The 15,547-nt window shown below is 36.6% G+C and overlaps 1 protein-coding gene and 1 pseudogene across 1 annotated transcript; one reads left to right on the top strand and one right to left on the bottom strand.

Annotated features, from left to right (window-relative positions):
- Positions 1-2,970: 2,970 nt before the first annotated feature.
- LOC113077798 (alpha-crystallin A chain-like) lies at positions 2,971-3,909 on the bottom strand (annotated as a pseudogene).
- A 6,549-nt stretch (positions 3,910-10,458) lies between these two features.
- Positions 10,459-15,311, top strand: LOC113077796 (C3a anaphylatoxin chemotactic receptor-like). The gene is made up of 4 exons (XM_026250065.1): positions 10,459-10,462; positions 12,881-13,771; positions 13,939-14,262; positions 15,283-15,311. Exons 1-4 carry the CDS (start codon positions 10,459-10,461, stop codon positions 15,309-15,311), a joined length of 1,248 nt encoding a protein of 415 aa, XP_026105850.1.
- The last annotated feature ends 236 nt before the right edge of the window (positions 15,312-15,547 follow it).

The following is a 15,547-nucleotide window of genomic DNA, read 5'->3' as shown; positions in this document are numbered from 1 at the left end:
CGTCAGGTTGTCTCTGAGGTGCTTTTTGTTGGTACAAACTCACAAAGCCAGTGCAAAACTCCAAGTTCTTCAGATTCCCCAGTATATACCCCACCTCTACCCCACAATCCCCTGTTGCCTCTTGGTCAGCTCATGCAGGATGCAGAAGTTAAGAAGATCTCATGCGTTCATTTAAACTAGCTGTAAAACTGCCTGATGATGGGATTTAACAGGTCACGTAAGGGTCAAGTGTTTAGGCCTGAACCTGTTATAAATAGGGCTGGTCCGAATAAAATTGTTTGAGCTTCAAAGCTTCTATAGTAATCAACACCGAATATTCGTAGCTTCAGAGGGAGGGGCTGAACATATTCTTTTCTCTGTGTGTGTGTGTCTGTCTGTCTTTTTAAATTTGTATTATGTCAAGAACCATTCATCCAGTTGACTTCATGTATGGTGGGTGTGTGGCTGCGGACCCAAGGGAGTGCAGTGTCACATTTTGGTGCAATATGGAGTCTTTTGCAGCACCAACCGGCCTCAACCGGGCAGGGCTTATATGAACAGACACTGCACTAGTGATACAAAACACACAGGTCTGTTTAGAGCAATACTTTTAATATAGACAAATTATTATTAGGATAGACTGTAAGTTTTTTATGATATGGACGATGATCAGATATTTCTGTTTTTGGGACTCCTTATTTATCTGAGGTTTATTTCAATCAATGTGGGAAAAATAAAATAAACAGAAGGTGATGACGGCTATAATATCAATAAGCAGAAAAGTTTCCTCCAGACCAAATGGTCTCAAGATTTTTTTTTTCTCTTTTATATTGAATGTAGCGTAGCTGTTTACTTGGCTGTTTGGAGAAAATGGTAGCCAGACGACAGTGGCGAAGTCACGCACACGCACGGTTGTCTAACCATTCCTAGAATTCCGTCCGAGAACAGTTTGTGCAGCGCCGTACAAGGCTCATGTGTAAATACAACTGTAACCATACCTGGCAGTCCTTAGAATCGTTCGGCCCTATAGTAAAAAAGCTGCTATATTCAAGAGTGAATGCAGAGCATTTTGCGGGGGGTGCCAGGTGTTAAAAAAAAAATATTAAAAAAAATTGATTATTAGAATTTCAAAATGAAAATCAAATACAAACTCACTGAACAATTATTTGAATTATCGAATATTCTGGTCCAGCCCTATTTAGAAAAAGCAGGATTGACCCTTTAAAGTGTGCCTAAATAACAGAATGCATTTTACCATTAATATATATATATTTTTTTGTAAGATGTTTTTAAAAGAAAAAAAAACATCTTGGTCTCTCACCAAGGATGCATTTATTTGTCAAACATACAGTAAAAACAGTAATATTGTATACAGTAATATAAAAAAATAACTGTTTTCTATTTGAATATATTAAAGCTGAAACTTCAAGATTTGATTGAATATAATGTTCAAAAGAACAGCCTTTATTTGTAACTATTATATACACACATTTTTTAGTGTGTGTGTGTGTGTATATATATATATATATATATATATATATATATATATATATATATATATATATATATTAACACTAAAAAATGTTAGGTTAAAAATAACCCAACCTGTAACCCAACTATGGGTTGGTATAGCACCTTCCCATCTATGGGTTATTTCAATCCAACCCATTGGGTTAAAATCCTGTTGGGTTAAAAGTTACCCAACAGTTGAGTTAATTATTTATATTAATTAACATCAGTATTTTTTTTTATTAAAAATGACTTAATACAGCCATATTTTGAAACTACTTTGTTGTAAATTACAGATCTTATTTTAATATGCAAATAACACATTTACAAATATATTTAAAAATATTTTATTTAAATGTACAAGAATGTGTAAACATACAACTGACATTTTCAAGATGTACAAATGTGTCAATTCATATTCATATCAAAACACACAAATGTGCAAATACAGTTCACAGCTGTGGCCTAATGTTTCAAGAGTTGGACCTGTAACCCAAAGGACGCAGGTTTGAGCTTGGTGTTGGCAGGAGTTGGAGGGAGTGAATGAACAGCACTCTCTTCCACCCTCAGTACCCATGGCTGAAGTGCCCTTGAGCAAGGCACGGAACCCCCAGTTGCTCTCCGGACGCTGGATCTATAGCTGCTCACTGCTCCGGGTGTGTGTTCACTTCTCACTGCTGTGTTTGTGCACTTAGACGGGTTAAATGCAGAGCACCAATTCTGAATATGGTTTACCATACTTGGCAAATATTACGACTTTCAAATAAAATGAACCTAACATATAATAATAAAACAAAAAATAAAATAAAATAATAAAATGAAGTAATAATAATAATAAAAATACCAGCTGCTGGACCTACTGATGATCAATAAAATAAAAAAGTTTTTTACAGATTACAAAATACAAAGATTTTAAGGAGGAGACTATTAAAGACTGCAGAAGAAACTATTAAAGACTGTGTGTTCCAAAAACTCTCAAATGGGAGCAGAGGACTTTAGGTAGTAGATGTCATATACAAAGACAATTTTAAAACACAGATCGACTGCTTGTAGTATCGTCTTCTGTTCCATTGCCTCCCCTCTTAAAATAATAAAATCTTGGGAGGAGTTTTCCTTGTCACCAAGCACCAGGACATGTGGATTCTGGCTTGTCTTATGATTCAAGTACAGCACTAATTAGTGCCAACCTTAAAAGAATAATAAAAAAAAAAAAGTTCAATTAACATGCATTGTGATGATATTTCATTGATACACTAACTTTACAAATGAGTGAATTTAAATGATTTAAAAGCTAGAGTGAATTTAAATTGGTTAAAGTGATAATTCACCCATAAATTACAATTCTGTCATAATTTTTTTTCAAAATATCTTCTTGGAACGATTTGTATTGTACAACGTGTGTCTTATACAAAATAAATAAAGGTGACTTGATCACACAGGGCACTGTAATTTTAAGTGTTGCTTTTACTAACAGGTTGAATGTCACTGAAGGACCGCTTCATTTCCGTGTATGTATGTATCTCTTTGTGTCAGAGGAGCTGAGATTACTAGCATGTCTTCTGTGGACATGGCTGTGGACAGTGCCATGATGTCCACTTTGTTTGGGATCCGGTCTTGCCGGTTAAACTGATGTGTCACCAGTCCTGAGCCATCCTAAGATTGAACGAGGTTTAACATCTGATAATCCTAATGCACATTATTACAGGATTCAGTATTAGAAAAAAGAAGCCATTGGGTGTCTTACCGTTTTTTGTTCATGTTTTCCCTCAAGTACAACATAATCTCAAACAACTTTAACCAGCAGGTCCTCGGGACTGAAATGTGTCACATCAACCTGCACAGTGAATCCTTTATGATCACAGGTAACCTGAAGAGAAAGTGAATTTAATTAATTTTCCATTAAATAAAACATTTCTAACTCCACTACAGCGAATATTTTTTATTTATTTGTTTTATTAGTCATTATTATTATTCTTATTATTTATTTTGTTCTGTGCCTAAAATTGTTGTATTTATTAAATATTTAATAGTTTTTAAATAATTTATTTAGCTTTATATTTTCATGATTACTACTTGTTCTTATGCACTTGCTACTAATTCTTCAAGTCAAGTAATTATAATTTATAAATATTTAATTTATAATTCCTTTAAAAGGCTACAAATTTGTTAAACTGAAAAAAAAATGTTCCATAATATGTACATGTAGCCTACTGTTATCACTGTAAAACCTAAAATAGTTTTTATACTGTATATAATAGCATTTAAAAGTGACAAGTGACATTAGATAATTTTTTAATAAAATGTATCACTCCACCTGTGCTGATCCGGTGGGCTCGGAAACGAGCCCGAGGGAATGGATGAGAGAACCTTTTCCCATGAGATACCGCTCACTGGGAGAGAAGGAGGCAAGTCGAAGTCCATTCTTCTGGGATAAATGTGTAAACATAACCACCAAACAGACTGATACTGCTTCAGGAAATTCAGAGTGTATGACTGGTTATTATGATGAGAGTCTATCCTGTTACGCAGCAGAAAGCAGGAAAATTGTTGCTCTCCAGGTTAGGAGGAGGTTTAAATAGCTTGAAGAAAAACACCTCCCCTTTACGTGAAGCCTTCCTAAACAAATTCCATTAGTAGTGGACTGATGGTGCTGCCAGAGCTCTGAGATACTTCATCATGGAGCTCAGTGCCAAAAGTGTTATTAAGGCTGCATTTGTTGTTATGGAATGTCAGGATTGAGACTTAACCCCTCCCTTTATTCTCATAATGATAATTAATTCAATGAGGAACACGATTCAAATATATATGTGTGTGTGTGTGTGTGTGTGTGTGTGTGTGTGCTCTTGTTTTTGTGACATATCAGGACACAACTCTGTATAATGACATGGGTATGACACAGGTATTACAAGGAGAGGGTGACTGATGAGGACATAACCCATGTGCCCATTTTTCAAAATGCTTATAAATTATACAGAATGAGTTTTTTTTTGAGAAAGTAAAAATGCACAAAGTTTCCTGTGAGGGTTAGGGGTAGGGGTAGGGTTTGTGTAGGGCCAAAGAGTATACAGTTTGTACAGTATAAAAACCATTACGCCTATGGGATGTCCCCACTTTTTTCTTATGACGTTCACTTGATAGTGGAGAAAAAGAGAACTCGCTTGTGCGGTGATGAACTTAATTTAAGCAGAGACACATTTTCTACATTGACACAAGTTGTAGAAAATCAATAACAAAACCAACTGCTGTATAACACTTTGTGTGTGTGAGGTTATGTTGAAAATTATTCAGATTTAATTTGAAATGTTGATTATGTTCAGTTACGCACAGTTAATAATTTTTTGTGTAAGCTATTTTTCATCCTCTTCAACAAATAAAGCTAAAATGAGTAAGCATTTTTCTGACTAAAATTACACTGAAATGTCATTTAACAGCATTGCGAAAGATTCTTTAGCAATCTTCCAAATTTCTAATGAAATATCTAGATAAACAATTATAGGCCTAGGCTACTCGTTTGTTGTTGTTGTTTCTTTCTGTCAAAGATTTTCAGTTATTTTGTCTTCTGTTTTCATTAACTACCGTGTTTTTATTAGTTCCTATTGTCCTTTGTATTAGTTGTCATGGATATTCATTTAAATATCACAGGTGTTTGTCAGTTGTTCCTTAATTTGCTCTGTATTTAAGTTGCTCTATTTCATCTTTCAGATGTCGGTGGTTGTTTGTGGCTGGTTCACACTGTAAAGACCCGTTCACACCAAGCACGATAACTATAAAGATAACGATAAAGATATAGTTTTAAAAATCGTTCTCAATAATAAAGAATAGCAGAGTCCACACTACAACTATAACGAAGGCATAGAGAAACGGTATCGTTGGAATCATTTTCAGAACGATTTTTTTCCAGCTGATGAATGATACGCACATTGACAGCCAATCAGAATCCATCGTGCTATAACGAGCTCGAGAATTTAAAGTGGCAGAGGCACGTGCGCTTACAATAAACAGACGATATCGTTCGCTGGTGTGGACGCTGATATCGTTATCTTTATAGTTATCCTTCTTTTTTTTAAAACCATAGCTCCATGTAGTGGTAGTTTGTATGGTTGCATGAAAAGAATGAGACAAACCCATCCAAGTAGCCCAGAGTGCAGTCTGGACGATGGGGCGGGGCGACACGTTGGGGTGGAGCGACACGTGTCGCCCCGCCCACCTCAGCGGTTATTGGTTTATGATTAAGATGAGCTTATTGGTGTACAGATGACTGACGATTTTACAGCTTATTGGTATAGATAATTATGACGCTGTTAGCAGGATTGGAATGTGGAAGTAGACACTCAGATGAATAAACTGTTAATATAAATTAAAAAGTGAATATAAATGTTGTGTTTTTGCATTTATTGTTGCATTTCCACAACATCCCATATAAATACAAAGAGTTTTGGATTACAACTAACAGAATAGAAATAAATGGTCTACTCCCTCAGTGGCTGTAGACGCTACCTCGGCATTACTCGCTGGTTTGAAAATGACACGGCAATATAATGCGAAGTATGGTTATGTAGATAGTCATGGAGTACCTTGATTTATATATTCAAATTATATATACACACACACACACACATTATATATATATATATATATATATATACTGTATATATGTATATGTGTAACAAATTGTCACCAGTCTCTGAATGTCACCAATAATATTCTGAACATTCCCTTAGCCCCTACGAAAATTTACCATGGTTCTGCTACAATAACTATAGTTAAACTATGGTGTTTTTATAAATGCAGCACATGGTAATTAATATGCCAACAAATATTTTTACTACAATAAATCCATGGTTACTTTTTGCAAGGAAGAAACTATACAGGTTCTAAAGAACTTGCCCAAAAAACACTTGTTACTTTCTGTTATTTGTTTTCTGAACTGCACTACCGAAACCTCATTAATCCTCACAATCCTGTCACAACTAATTTAAGAATTCATTATGAGCAATGCATAGCAAATGATGTTACCATCAAATATGAGAAACCTTAAAGAACGATAGACTGATGTAAATGACTGAAACCTGTTGTCATGCACGTGTTTGCCATAGATTTTTTATTAAAACATTATACACTGCAAAGTTTAACTTTAAATGACATCAATTAATACAAAACAACCTGATCTCAGTTCATTCTCTATTTCCCTTCAATGAACTTAACACACAAATGTGTTTCAGTCCTTGGAACAAAATCCTGTGTAAAAAAAAGCCCAGAAGATCACCACGCCGGCCTCTTCCCTGTACCCTGGTGGGTTAAACTTGAAAAGGGCTCTGCACTGCAAGCTTTCCCTGATGCCGTACATCCGTCTGAACTCGCTCCGGTAGACAGGAGGACAATTCTTCCAGTTGGCCACAACTTATAGTGTAAAGACAAAATACAGGAAAGATAATAATAAAAAAAAATAAAGTTTAACAGCCTTGTACTACAAAATTCAATTGGAGAATGAGCATTAAATGGGGAAATCTTACTGTCTAGCCAGGCAAAGTGTGCCGCATTCCGAAAAACTTTCCGGAGCACATCCCTAAACCATCTGCAAACCAGAGAAAGTGTCAAATATGCAGAGTCACCCACTGACAAAATAACTTCCCTGAGGATTTCCAGGGGAAGCTGTTGAATCAAAAACATACATAGGTTTATTTATACATGTATATAGAAGTTATTAAACATTATATAAACACTGAATACAGACAACCTTGCTTTAAAACTCTCATTAAAAACTCTATAGATTGTTGTCACAACTGCATACTCATTCTTTTATAATAACACTAATAAAATGTTAATATATACAGTACTGTGCAGAAGTATTAGGCATGTTAGTATTTTCACTGAAAAAAATAGTTTTAAGCCAATTATTTATATCTTTTGCTGTAGTGTGTCAGTAGGATATATTAGTTTACATTTCCACACATTCATTTTGCCATTAATTGTAATAATCCAGTGAGATATTTGTATATATTTGTATGCATGATCCACATGAAGATCTTTTACATTGAATATAAATATTTCTGTCTTATATGGAGAACAAAATCCACATTAGATCGCAAACAGAAGTTATTTAAAACACTCGCTGCTGTCTGAAAATGAATTAAGCTGAAATGTTTTTAAATGTCTTTGATGCTGATGTTAACTGATAGCTATATATGAAATAATCCACGGTGCTGACCAATATAGTACTTGTACATAATCCCAATTTCATATCTGAACAACTATGTAGCTGTAATAACTAAAATACCTCTGCATGTACACACATGTAATTATTAGTTCTTAATGAATGTATGTGCACAAATAACCTGCTTTGCTGGACTCTGCCTGAAGACATTGTCTTTTGAATGGTGAAGTTCCTCCCCTCAGTGGTTGAGCTCTAAAAGAACAAATGTCAAGAGGTAGGTATATTGCTAGATATAGTACAGAGTAATGTTTCATGTAGCAACATTCAAACAGCTACATACATTTGCGGAGTGAAGCTGTCCAGGAGAACAGAACACCACCACCTCCTGATCATGTCATCCTGAAAAATAATAATAATAATATACACACAATAATCATGCATGTCTGTTCAAATAACTTGACAAATGTAATCGCATACCTCTGTAAAATCAAACCTTAGAACTAAAGCCATGTACAAAGTGTACTGTTACAATCCACAAAGAACAATAAAATGAGCAATTTATTACAATTATTAATAATAATTATTCAAATTGAACTTACCATGGATAAATAAATGATCGAACATCGCATTTCATATTATATTTACACAACCACTTTTACTCACCTCATACAATCAACGTGGAATAGCCAAGGGGCAAGGAACTCGACCGGAAGTTGAAGTCGGGTGGGGGCTGCCATCTTTTAGCAGAACTTCACTTGCGTTAGCATTCCCATTGACTCCCATTCATTTTGGCGTCACTTTGACAGCGAATAACTTTACATCTGAGGCGTTTAAAGACTCTGTTTGTCCATTATTTATTTCTAAAGATACACAACAATGTATAAAGGGCTCCATTACCTTCTATGTTACATTATGGCCCCGTATAAACAGTTTTTGTAAAAAATAGGCTAACGATTGCGTCATAACCACTCGGCTCTCTGTCGCATTACCGTACAGACAGGAGGAGAAGCTCGCAGGCAATTAACTTAATATGGCGTACTGGCGTTACATTTTAAAATACTATACAAAATAATTAATCAGAATACTTACTCCTGCTCACTCACGACAAAGAACTCCCCGCTAAAGCTCGCCGTCTCTGCAAGATTAACGATGGCAGTTTGCACGCACAGCCACTTAGAAGATTTACATCTGGCAGACAGGTTGCTGACGTCGTCAAGCTTCGTTTGAGTCTGCGCGTCAGAAACGGAAGTGCTAAAAAACGCTAAAACTGGGCTTCATTTGTCTCAATTGAGTTCCAATGGGGTCGCTGTGTCCATTTCTTTTACTGTCTATGGGAATAGCGTTATTACTCTGCTGCTGCAGTTGCCACCATTCTGTTTCTTTCAATGCAAACTGCCCCCTGCTGGCTCGGAGCAAAATGTCAAAGGCGGGAAAAAAACAAATATGGGCGGGGCGACACGTGTCGCTCCGCCTCGAAGTGTCGCCCCGCCCCATCGTCCAGACTGCACTCTGGGGTTACTCAACCCATCAGCTTCAAGAATGTTTTTCCCAGATAGCGCTCTTCATAGTCAGTCTTGCTTACTTGAACAGCTGCCTGAATCCTTTCTTGTATATATTCATGTGTGAAGATTTTCAGAAAAAGCTCAAGCGGTCTTTGGTGATGGTGTTCGAGAGCGCCTTCGCAGAAGAACATCTGGGTCTCCTCTCGCAACATTCCCAATCCCAACACAAATCTCATTCCCAGAGTGGAACCGGACCCAGTCTGACCCAGTCTGTGACACTTGAGGCTTAGATTAAAGGGGTGGTGTTAGCGCAGTGGATAAGACACACGTCTGTGGTGTGGGAGACCCGGGTTCGAATCCACTGTGAGACACCAATGTGTCCCTGAGCAAGACACTTAACCCCTAGTTGCTCCAGAGGCGTGCGACCTCTGACATATATAGCAATTGTAAGTCGCTTTGGATAAAAGCGTCAGCTAAATGAATAAATGTAAATGTAAACATTCACAACACCACATGTGTATTTAAATAAAGCACATGCATTTCATCAAAATATAAACATTGTGTTCTTCATTTGTTTTTTAGGTTGATGTGAGATGGATCCTGATGTGCCAACCATTAAAAATGATAGATATAATTGCCTTAAATACAGTATATAAATAGCAGGAATGCATTTTTGCTTTAACACTGTTTGAATAAATCTCTAATTAAAAAAATTAAAGAAAACATTAAATTGATCTAATTAATATATATTATGTCAGTGTATTTATTTATTTATTTTGTGTATGTGTAGACATACACATTTATATAGGTTATCCGGACAACAAGAAAAATTAAATTTGATAAAGTCAAAATAAGTAAAACTGTGGTTCTTAGAATGGCCGCAATTTCAGTGAACTACATTTTAAAATATCCGGTAGTAGTTCTCAGTATTGCTACTGAAATATCAAGATAAACAATGAATATATATGAACATATATCTTTATGATTCTACCATTAATTTTTACTTTTTACTTCATAGCCCATCCAATGACAGCATCAAACAGCAAGAACATTCTAGTGTTGCAGAGAGACTGTATTATACAGCTGTAGCCATTTCAATCAGTATGTTTATAGTCTTTATCTAGCAACTTTTTAAAAAATGTCAGTGTGCTGATGCTGCCACATTTTAGGCCCTTATCAGTAAATATGTCAAATCAGCCTTTAGTGATGTAATACCAGGCTTTGCTGTCTGGTGTAAAACCACCAGTCTGTCAACAGGACCGAGAAGAAAGGAACAGATCAAGACTTGTCCTAGCACATCAAGAGCTCAAAAAAATGGGTATGTGCATTATTCATATTACATGTTTGTTTGTTTGATTTTTACATGTTTTAACTCTCAAAGCATAGTAACTGCAAAACTGTGTAAGATACAATCAATGCACACATAGAGTGTATGGTAAAGATTGTATGAACAAGTCATGGCAAAAAAAAAAAAGTTTTTTTGATCACTTTATATGTCAAAAAATATAAACTAATTACATTTTCCCAGTTGTTTGAGATTTAAATAGATATGTTTTTAATGAGTTAAAATGTCTTTTTTAGTCTTATTTTACTCAAACATTAATATATACAGTCTTGTTCAAAATAATAGCAGTACAATGTGACTAACCAGAATAATCAAGGTTTTTAGTATATTTTTTATTGCTACGTGGCAAACAAGTTACCAGTAGGTTCAGTAGATTCTCAGAAAACAAATGAGACCCAGCATTCATGATATGCACGCTCTTAAGGCTGTGCAATTGGGCAATTAGTTGAATTAGTTGAAAGGGGTGTGTTCAAAAAAATAGCAGTGTGGCATTCAATCACTGAGGTCATCAATTTTTTGAAGAAACAGGTGTGAATCAGGTGGCCCCTATTTAAGGATGAAGCCAACACTTGTTGAACATGCATTTGAAAGCTGAGGAAAATGGGTCGTTCAAGACATTGTTCAGAAGAACAGCGTACTTTGATTAAAAAGTTGATTAGAGAGGGGAAAACCTATAAAGAGATGCAAAAAATGATAGGCTGTTCAGCTAAAATGATCTCCAATGCCTTAAAATGGAGAGCAAAACCAGAGAGACGTGGAAGAAAACGGAAGACAACCATCAAAATGGATAGAAGAATAACCAGAATGGCAAAGGCTCAGCCAATGATCACCTCCAGGATGATCAAAGACAGTCTGGAGTTACCTGTAAGTACTGTGACAGTTAGAAGACGTCTGTGTGAAGCTAATCTATTTTCAAGAATCCCCCGCAAAGTCCCTCTGTTAAAAAAAAGGCATGTGCAGAAGAGGTTACAATTTGCCAAAGAACACATCAACTGGCCTAAAGAGAAATGGAGGAACATTTTGTGGACTGATGAGAGTAAAATTGTTCTTTTTGGGTCCAAGGGCCACAGGCAGTTTGTGAGACGACCCCCAAACTCTGAATTCAAGCCACAGTACACAGTGAAGACCGTGAAGCATGGAGGTGCAAGCATCATGATATGGGCATGTTTCTCCTACTATGGTGTTGGGCCTATTTATCGCATACCAGGGATCATGGATCAGTTTGCATATGTTAAAATACTTGAAGAGGTCATGTTGCCCTATGCTGAAGAGGACATGCCCTTGAAATGGTTGTTTCAACAAGACAATGACCCAAAACACACTAGTAAACGGGCAAAGTCTTGGTTCCAAACCAACAAAATTAATGTTATGGAGTGGCCAGCCCAATCTCCAGACCTTAATCCAATTGAGAACTTGTGGGGTGATATCAAAAATGCTGTTTCTGAAGCAAAACCAAGAAATGTGAATGAATTGTGGAATGTTGTTAAAGAATCATGGAGTGGAATAACAGCTGAGAGGTGCCACAAGTTGGTTGACTCCATGCCACACAGATGTCAAGCAGTTTAAAAAAACTGTGGTCATACAACTAAATATTAGTTTAGTGATTCACAGGATTGCTAAATCCCAGAAAAAAAATGTTTGTACAAAATAGTTTTGAGTTTGTACAGTCAAAGGTAGACACTGCTATTTTTTTGAACACACCCCTTTCAACTAATTGCCCAATTGCACAGCCTTAAGAGCGTGCATATCATGAATGCTGGGTCTTGTTTGTTTTCTGACAATCTACTGAACCTACTGGTAACTTGTTTGCCACGTAGCAATAAAAAATATACTAAAAACCTTGATTATTCTGGTTAGTCACATTGTACTGCTATTATTTTGAACAAGACTGTATATATATATATATATATATATATATATATATATATATATACATATTATCTAATATATAGATATTGACCATTATCTGGTCAATATCTGTGTACATTTACACTGATCACCACAGCAATGGACACAAAGCATGAGGTCAGTGGTGAAAGTTTCATACTCAAAATAAAATAAAATACAAAAGACAAAAAAATGTGAAAACAGACAGCAGAAATGGTTAAATACTGTAATTAATGTTAAATATCCTTCTTACATCGTTCATCCATGCACTGCTAGGGTCATAAAATTAGAACTTGTCTGTTTATTGAAAACTAAAGCATCAACCTCCTCTCCTCCATGTATTTGATGCAACAGAATATCAACATTGCACTATGACTTGAACACAAAAAACACATTTCGATGTGGGTTAATACACACAACAATTATTTTGCACATAAGAAACACCGTAATGATAAGCTGGTGCTCATCAGCCATCAAATGTTTTCTTTATCTTTCTTTGTGTAGAAAACACCAGTTTTGGAGCTGAAAACATGACCGGAGGCGCTATGCAGCAAGAGGGATTTACAAGCTTTAAGATCTTTGTATTATGCATTTTCTTTGCTACCTTTGTAGTTGGTCTCATTGGAAATGGGCTTGTAATATTTCTGACTGGCTGCAGAATGAAGACGACCGTCAACTCCATTTGGTTTCTCAACTTAGCGATTGCAGACTTCCTCTTCATGTTGTCTTCAATCATAGATCATCTTTCAAATTTGGGCCAGTTGAGTCTTAACTTCATGAGTTACATTGTCAAGATATTGTTAACTCTAAATCTGTATGCTAGTATTTTCTTTCTTGTAGTTATCAGTCTGGACCGATGCCTGTGCACATGGATGGTTGTCTGGGCTCTAAATAAACGAACTACAGTTAAAGCCAAGATCATCTGCATAATTGTGTGGGTTTCATCCATCGGCTGCAGCTTTCCATCCTTTGAAGTTTTTAGGTTTACTTTTACATTTCTGACAACATATGACTTTACAGTGGCCTTCCTCATCCCCTTTCTGATCATTGCATCTTCATACACAGCTATTGGAGTACGACTCAAACGCCTCAAAAGAGGAAAGCAGCTCAGGACGTACCGAGTCATTATAACTGTAACTCTGGCTTTTTTCATATGTTGGTTTCTATACCATGCTATAAATTTCTATATAATAACCGCAGTAGAAAATAACTGGAGTGCCAGTCATATACAAGTACTTGAGACAGCAGCAACCGTCAGTACCTACCTGGTTTATCTCAACAGCTGTCTGAACCCCATTCTGTATGTGTTCATGTGTGATGAGTATAAGAAGAAGCTTAAACAGTCTCTGCTGCTGGTGCAGGAGACGGCTTTTGCTCAATCTTCTTTTGTGTTTAGCAGAAGAAAGAAAGTCATACAGGTTTGGAACAACTTGAGGGTGAGTAAATGATGACAATTTTCATTTTTGGGTGAACTATCCCTTTAAACTGTAATTACTAATTACAGTTTAAAGTTTAAATGTGTACAATAACAATGTACCCATTTTGATTATTTCCTCTTGTAGCAGAGGCAGAAATAGAAGATGAGGTTGACATGCGTGTAAGTGATGAGAGGGAAAGTGAAGAATGTGATGAAGGTAGTCAGGAGCAGGAGGACAGAGCTGAAGAGGAAAGAGAAGAGAATGAGAGACTTAGGGATACTGGTGAGGGATTGTCAGAGGACCCAGGATTATGGCCAACAACTCTTACTGATAAGCACAGGAAAACTATTGTTCAAATGCTAGCCAGTGAAGGTGGAGCAAAACCTGGTATTGGAAATATCACACCTAAAGATATGGAGGGCAAACCATTCCCAACTTACCTTCAGTATGCAAAGTCCGCTAATGGCCGTGAGAAAATCAGAAGAGATTGGCTTATATATAGTGAAAGTGCAAAAGCTCTATACTGCATCCCATGTCTGCTCTTCTCTCATGAGCAGAACGCACCATCAAAAAGTGCACTAAATAGCAAAGATGGGCTTAAAACAGCAAACGTCAGATGGAAAAAAAATGTATGAAAAGTTTCCAAAACATGAGACACATGCCCCCCATAAGCAGTGCTATTTGAAATGGAAAAGTCTTCAGCACTCCATATTGGCAGCAGGAGGTGTGGATAGTCACGTTGAACGACAAATACTGACAGAAATTGAGAAGAACACATTATTATTAGAGAGGCTTTTGGATGTGACCATTCATTTGGCTTCAAGAAATCTTGCATTCAGAGGCAAGACCCTGGAACTAGACAATGTCCATAATGGAAATTTTCTTGGCACTCTTGAGTTGTTAGCACATTATGACCCCATTTTACATGAGCATCTTGAAAAAGTAAGAGAAAAGAAGGCGGCATCACGGCTAACTCATTACCTTAGTCCTGAAACACAGAATGAGTTCATTGAACTATGTGGCAAAAAAGTTCTGAACAGCATTCTTGCAGAAAGAGAAGAGGCAATTTATTACGCAGTGATCTGTGACTCTACACCTGACATATCTCACACAGAGCAAAATGTGCTACTACTAAGATATGTGCATCAAGACAAAAACAGTGGTGTTTGGGAGATAACAGAAAGATTCCTCCAGTTCAAAGACTTTAATAAAAAGTCAGGCAAGGAAATTTCACAAATGATCCTAGACATGTTGAAAGACAGCAGCGTACCATTGGAAGACTGTCGAGGGCAAGGGTATGACAATGGTGCGAATATGTCAGGCAAAGTGAAAGGTGTTCAGGCTCAGATTTTACAACAAAACCCAGTTGCAACATACAGTCCTTGTGCATCCCACACTCTCAATCTAGTGGGAGTACATGCTGCACAGTCCTGTCCTCAGGTTTCAACTTTTTTTTGGATGTATTAATTGTCTGTACACATTTTTCAGCGCCAGTCCAGAACGATGGGCAATTCTGAAAGACAAAACTGGTTGCTCTCTTCATCGTCTGTCAGAGACTCGTTGGAGTGCTCGTATTGCGGCTGTTCGAGTTGTGGCGACTCATTTGCCTTCAATTATTGAAGCATTAGACAGTGTAATTGCCAACTGCAATCTGACCAATGAGGCAAAATACGAGGCAAATAGTCTTAAAGATTATTTTTCAAAGTTTGATGCAGTTCTTCTCCTCACTGTGTGGGTAAAGATTCTGCAGTGC

Source organism: Carassius auratus, unplaced genomic scaffold (assembly GCF_003368295.1).
Source record: "Carassius auratus strain Wakin unplaced genomic scaffold, ASM336829v1 scaf_tig00023221, whole genome shotgun sequence".
In the NCBI taxonomy this organism is placed as follows: domain Eukaryota; kingdom Metazoa; phylum Chordata; class Actinopteri; order Cypriniformes; family Cyprinidae; genus Carassius; species Carassius auratus.
Note: the sequence above shows the minus strand (reverse complement) of the source record. Positions and strands in the feature narration are given on the sequence as shown.

Bases quoted from the DNA above. Each gene is read 5' to 3' on its own strand.
- LOC113077796 (XM_026250065.1), top strand. The intron at 13,772-13,938 runs GCAGAAGAAAGA...TTCCTCTTGTAG, and splicing joins TCAATCTTCTTTTGTGTTTA to CAGAGGCAGAAATAGAAGAT. The intron at 14,263-15,282 runs GTGAGAAAATCA...CACATTTTTCAG, and splicing joins TGCAAAGTCCGCTAATGGCC to CGCCAGTCCAGAACGATGGG.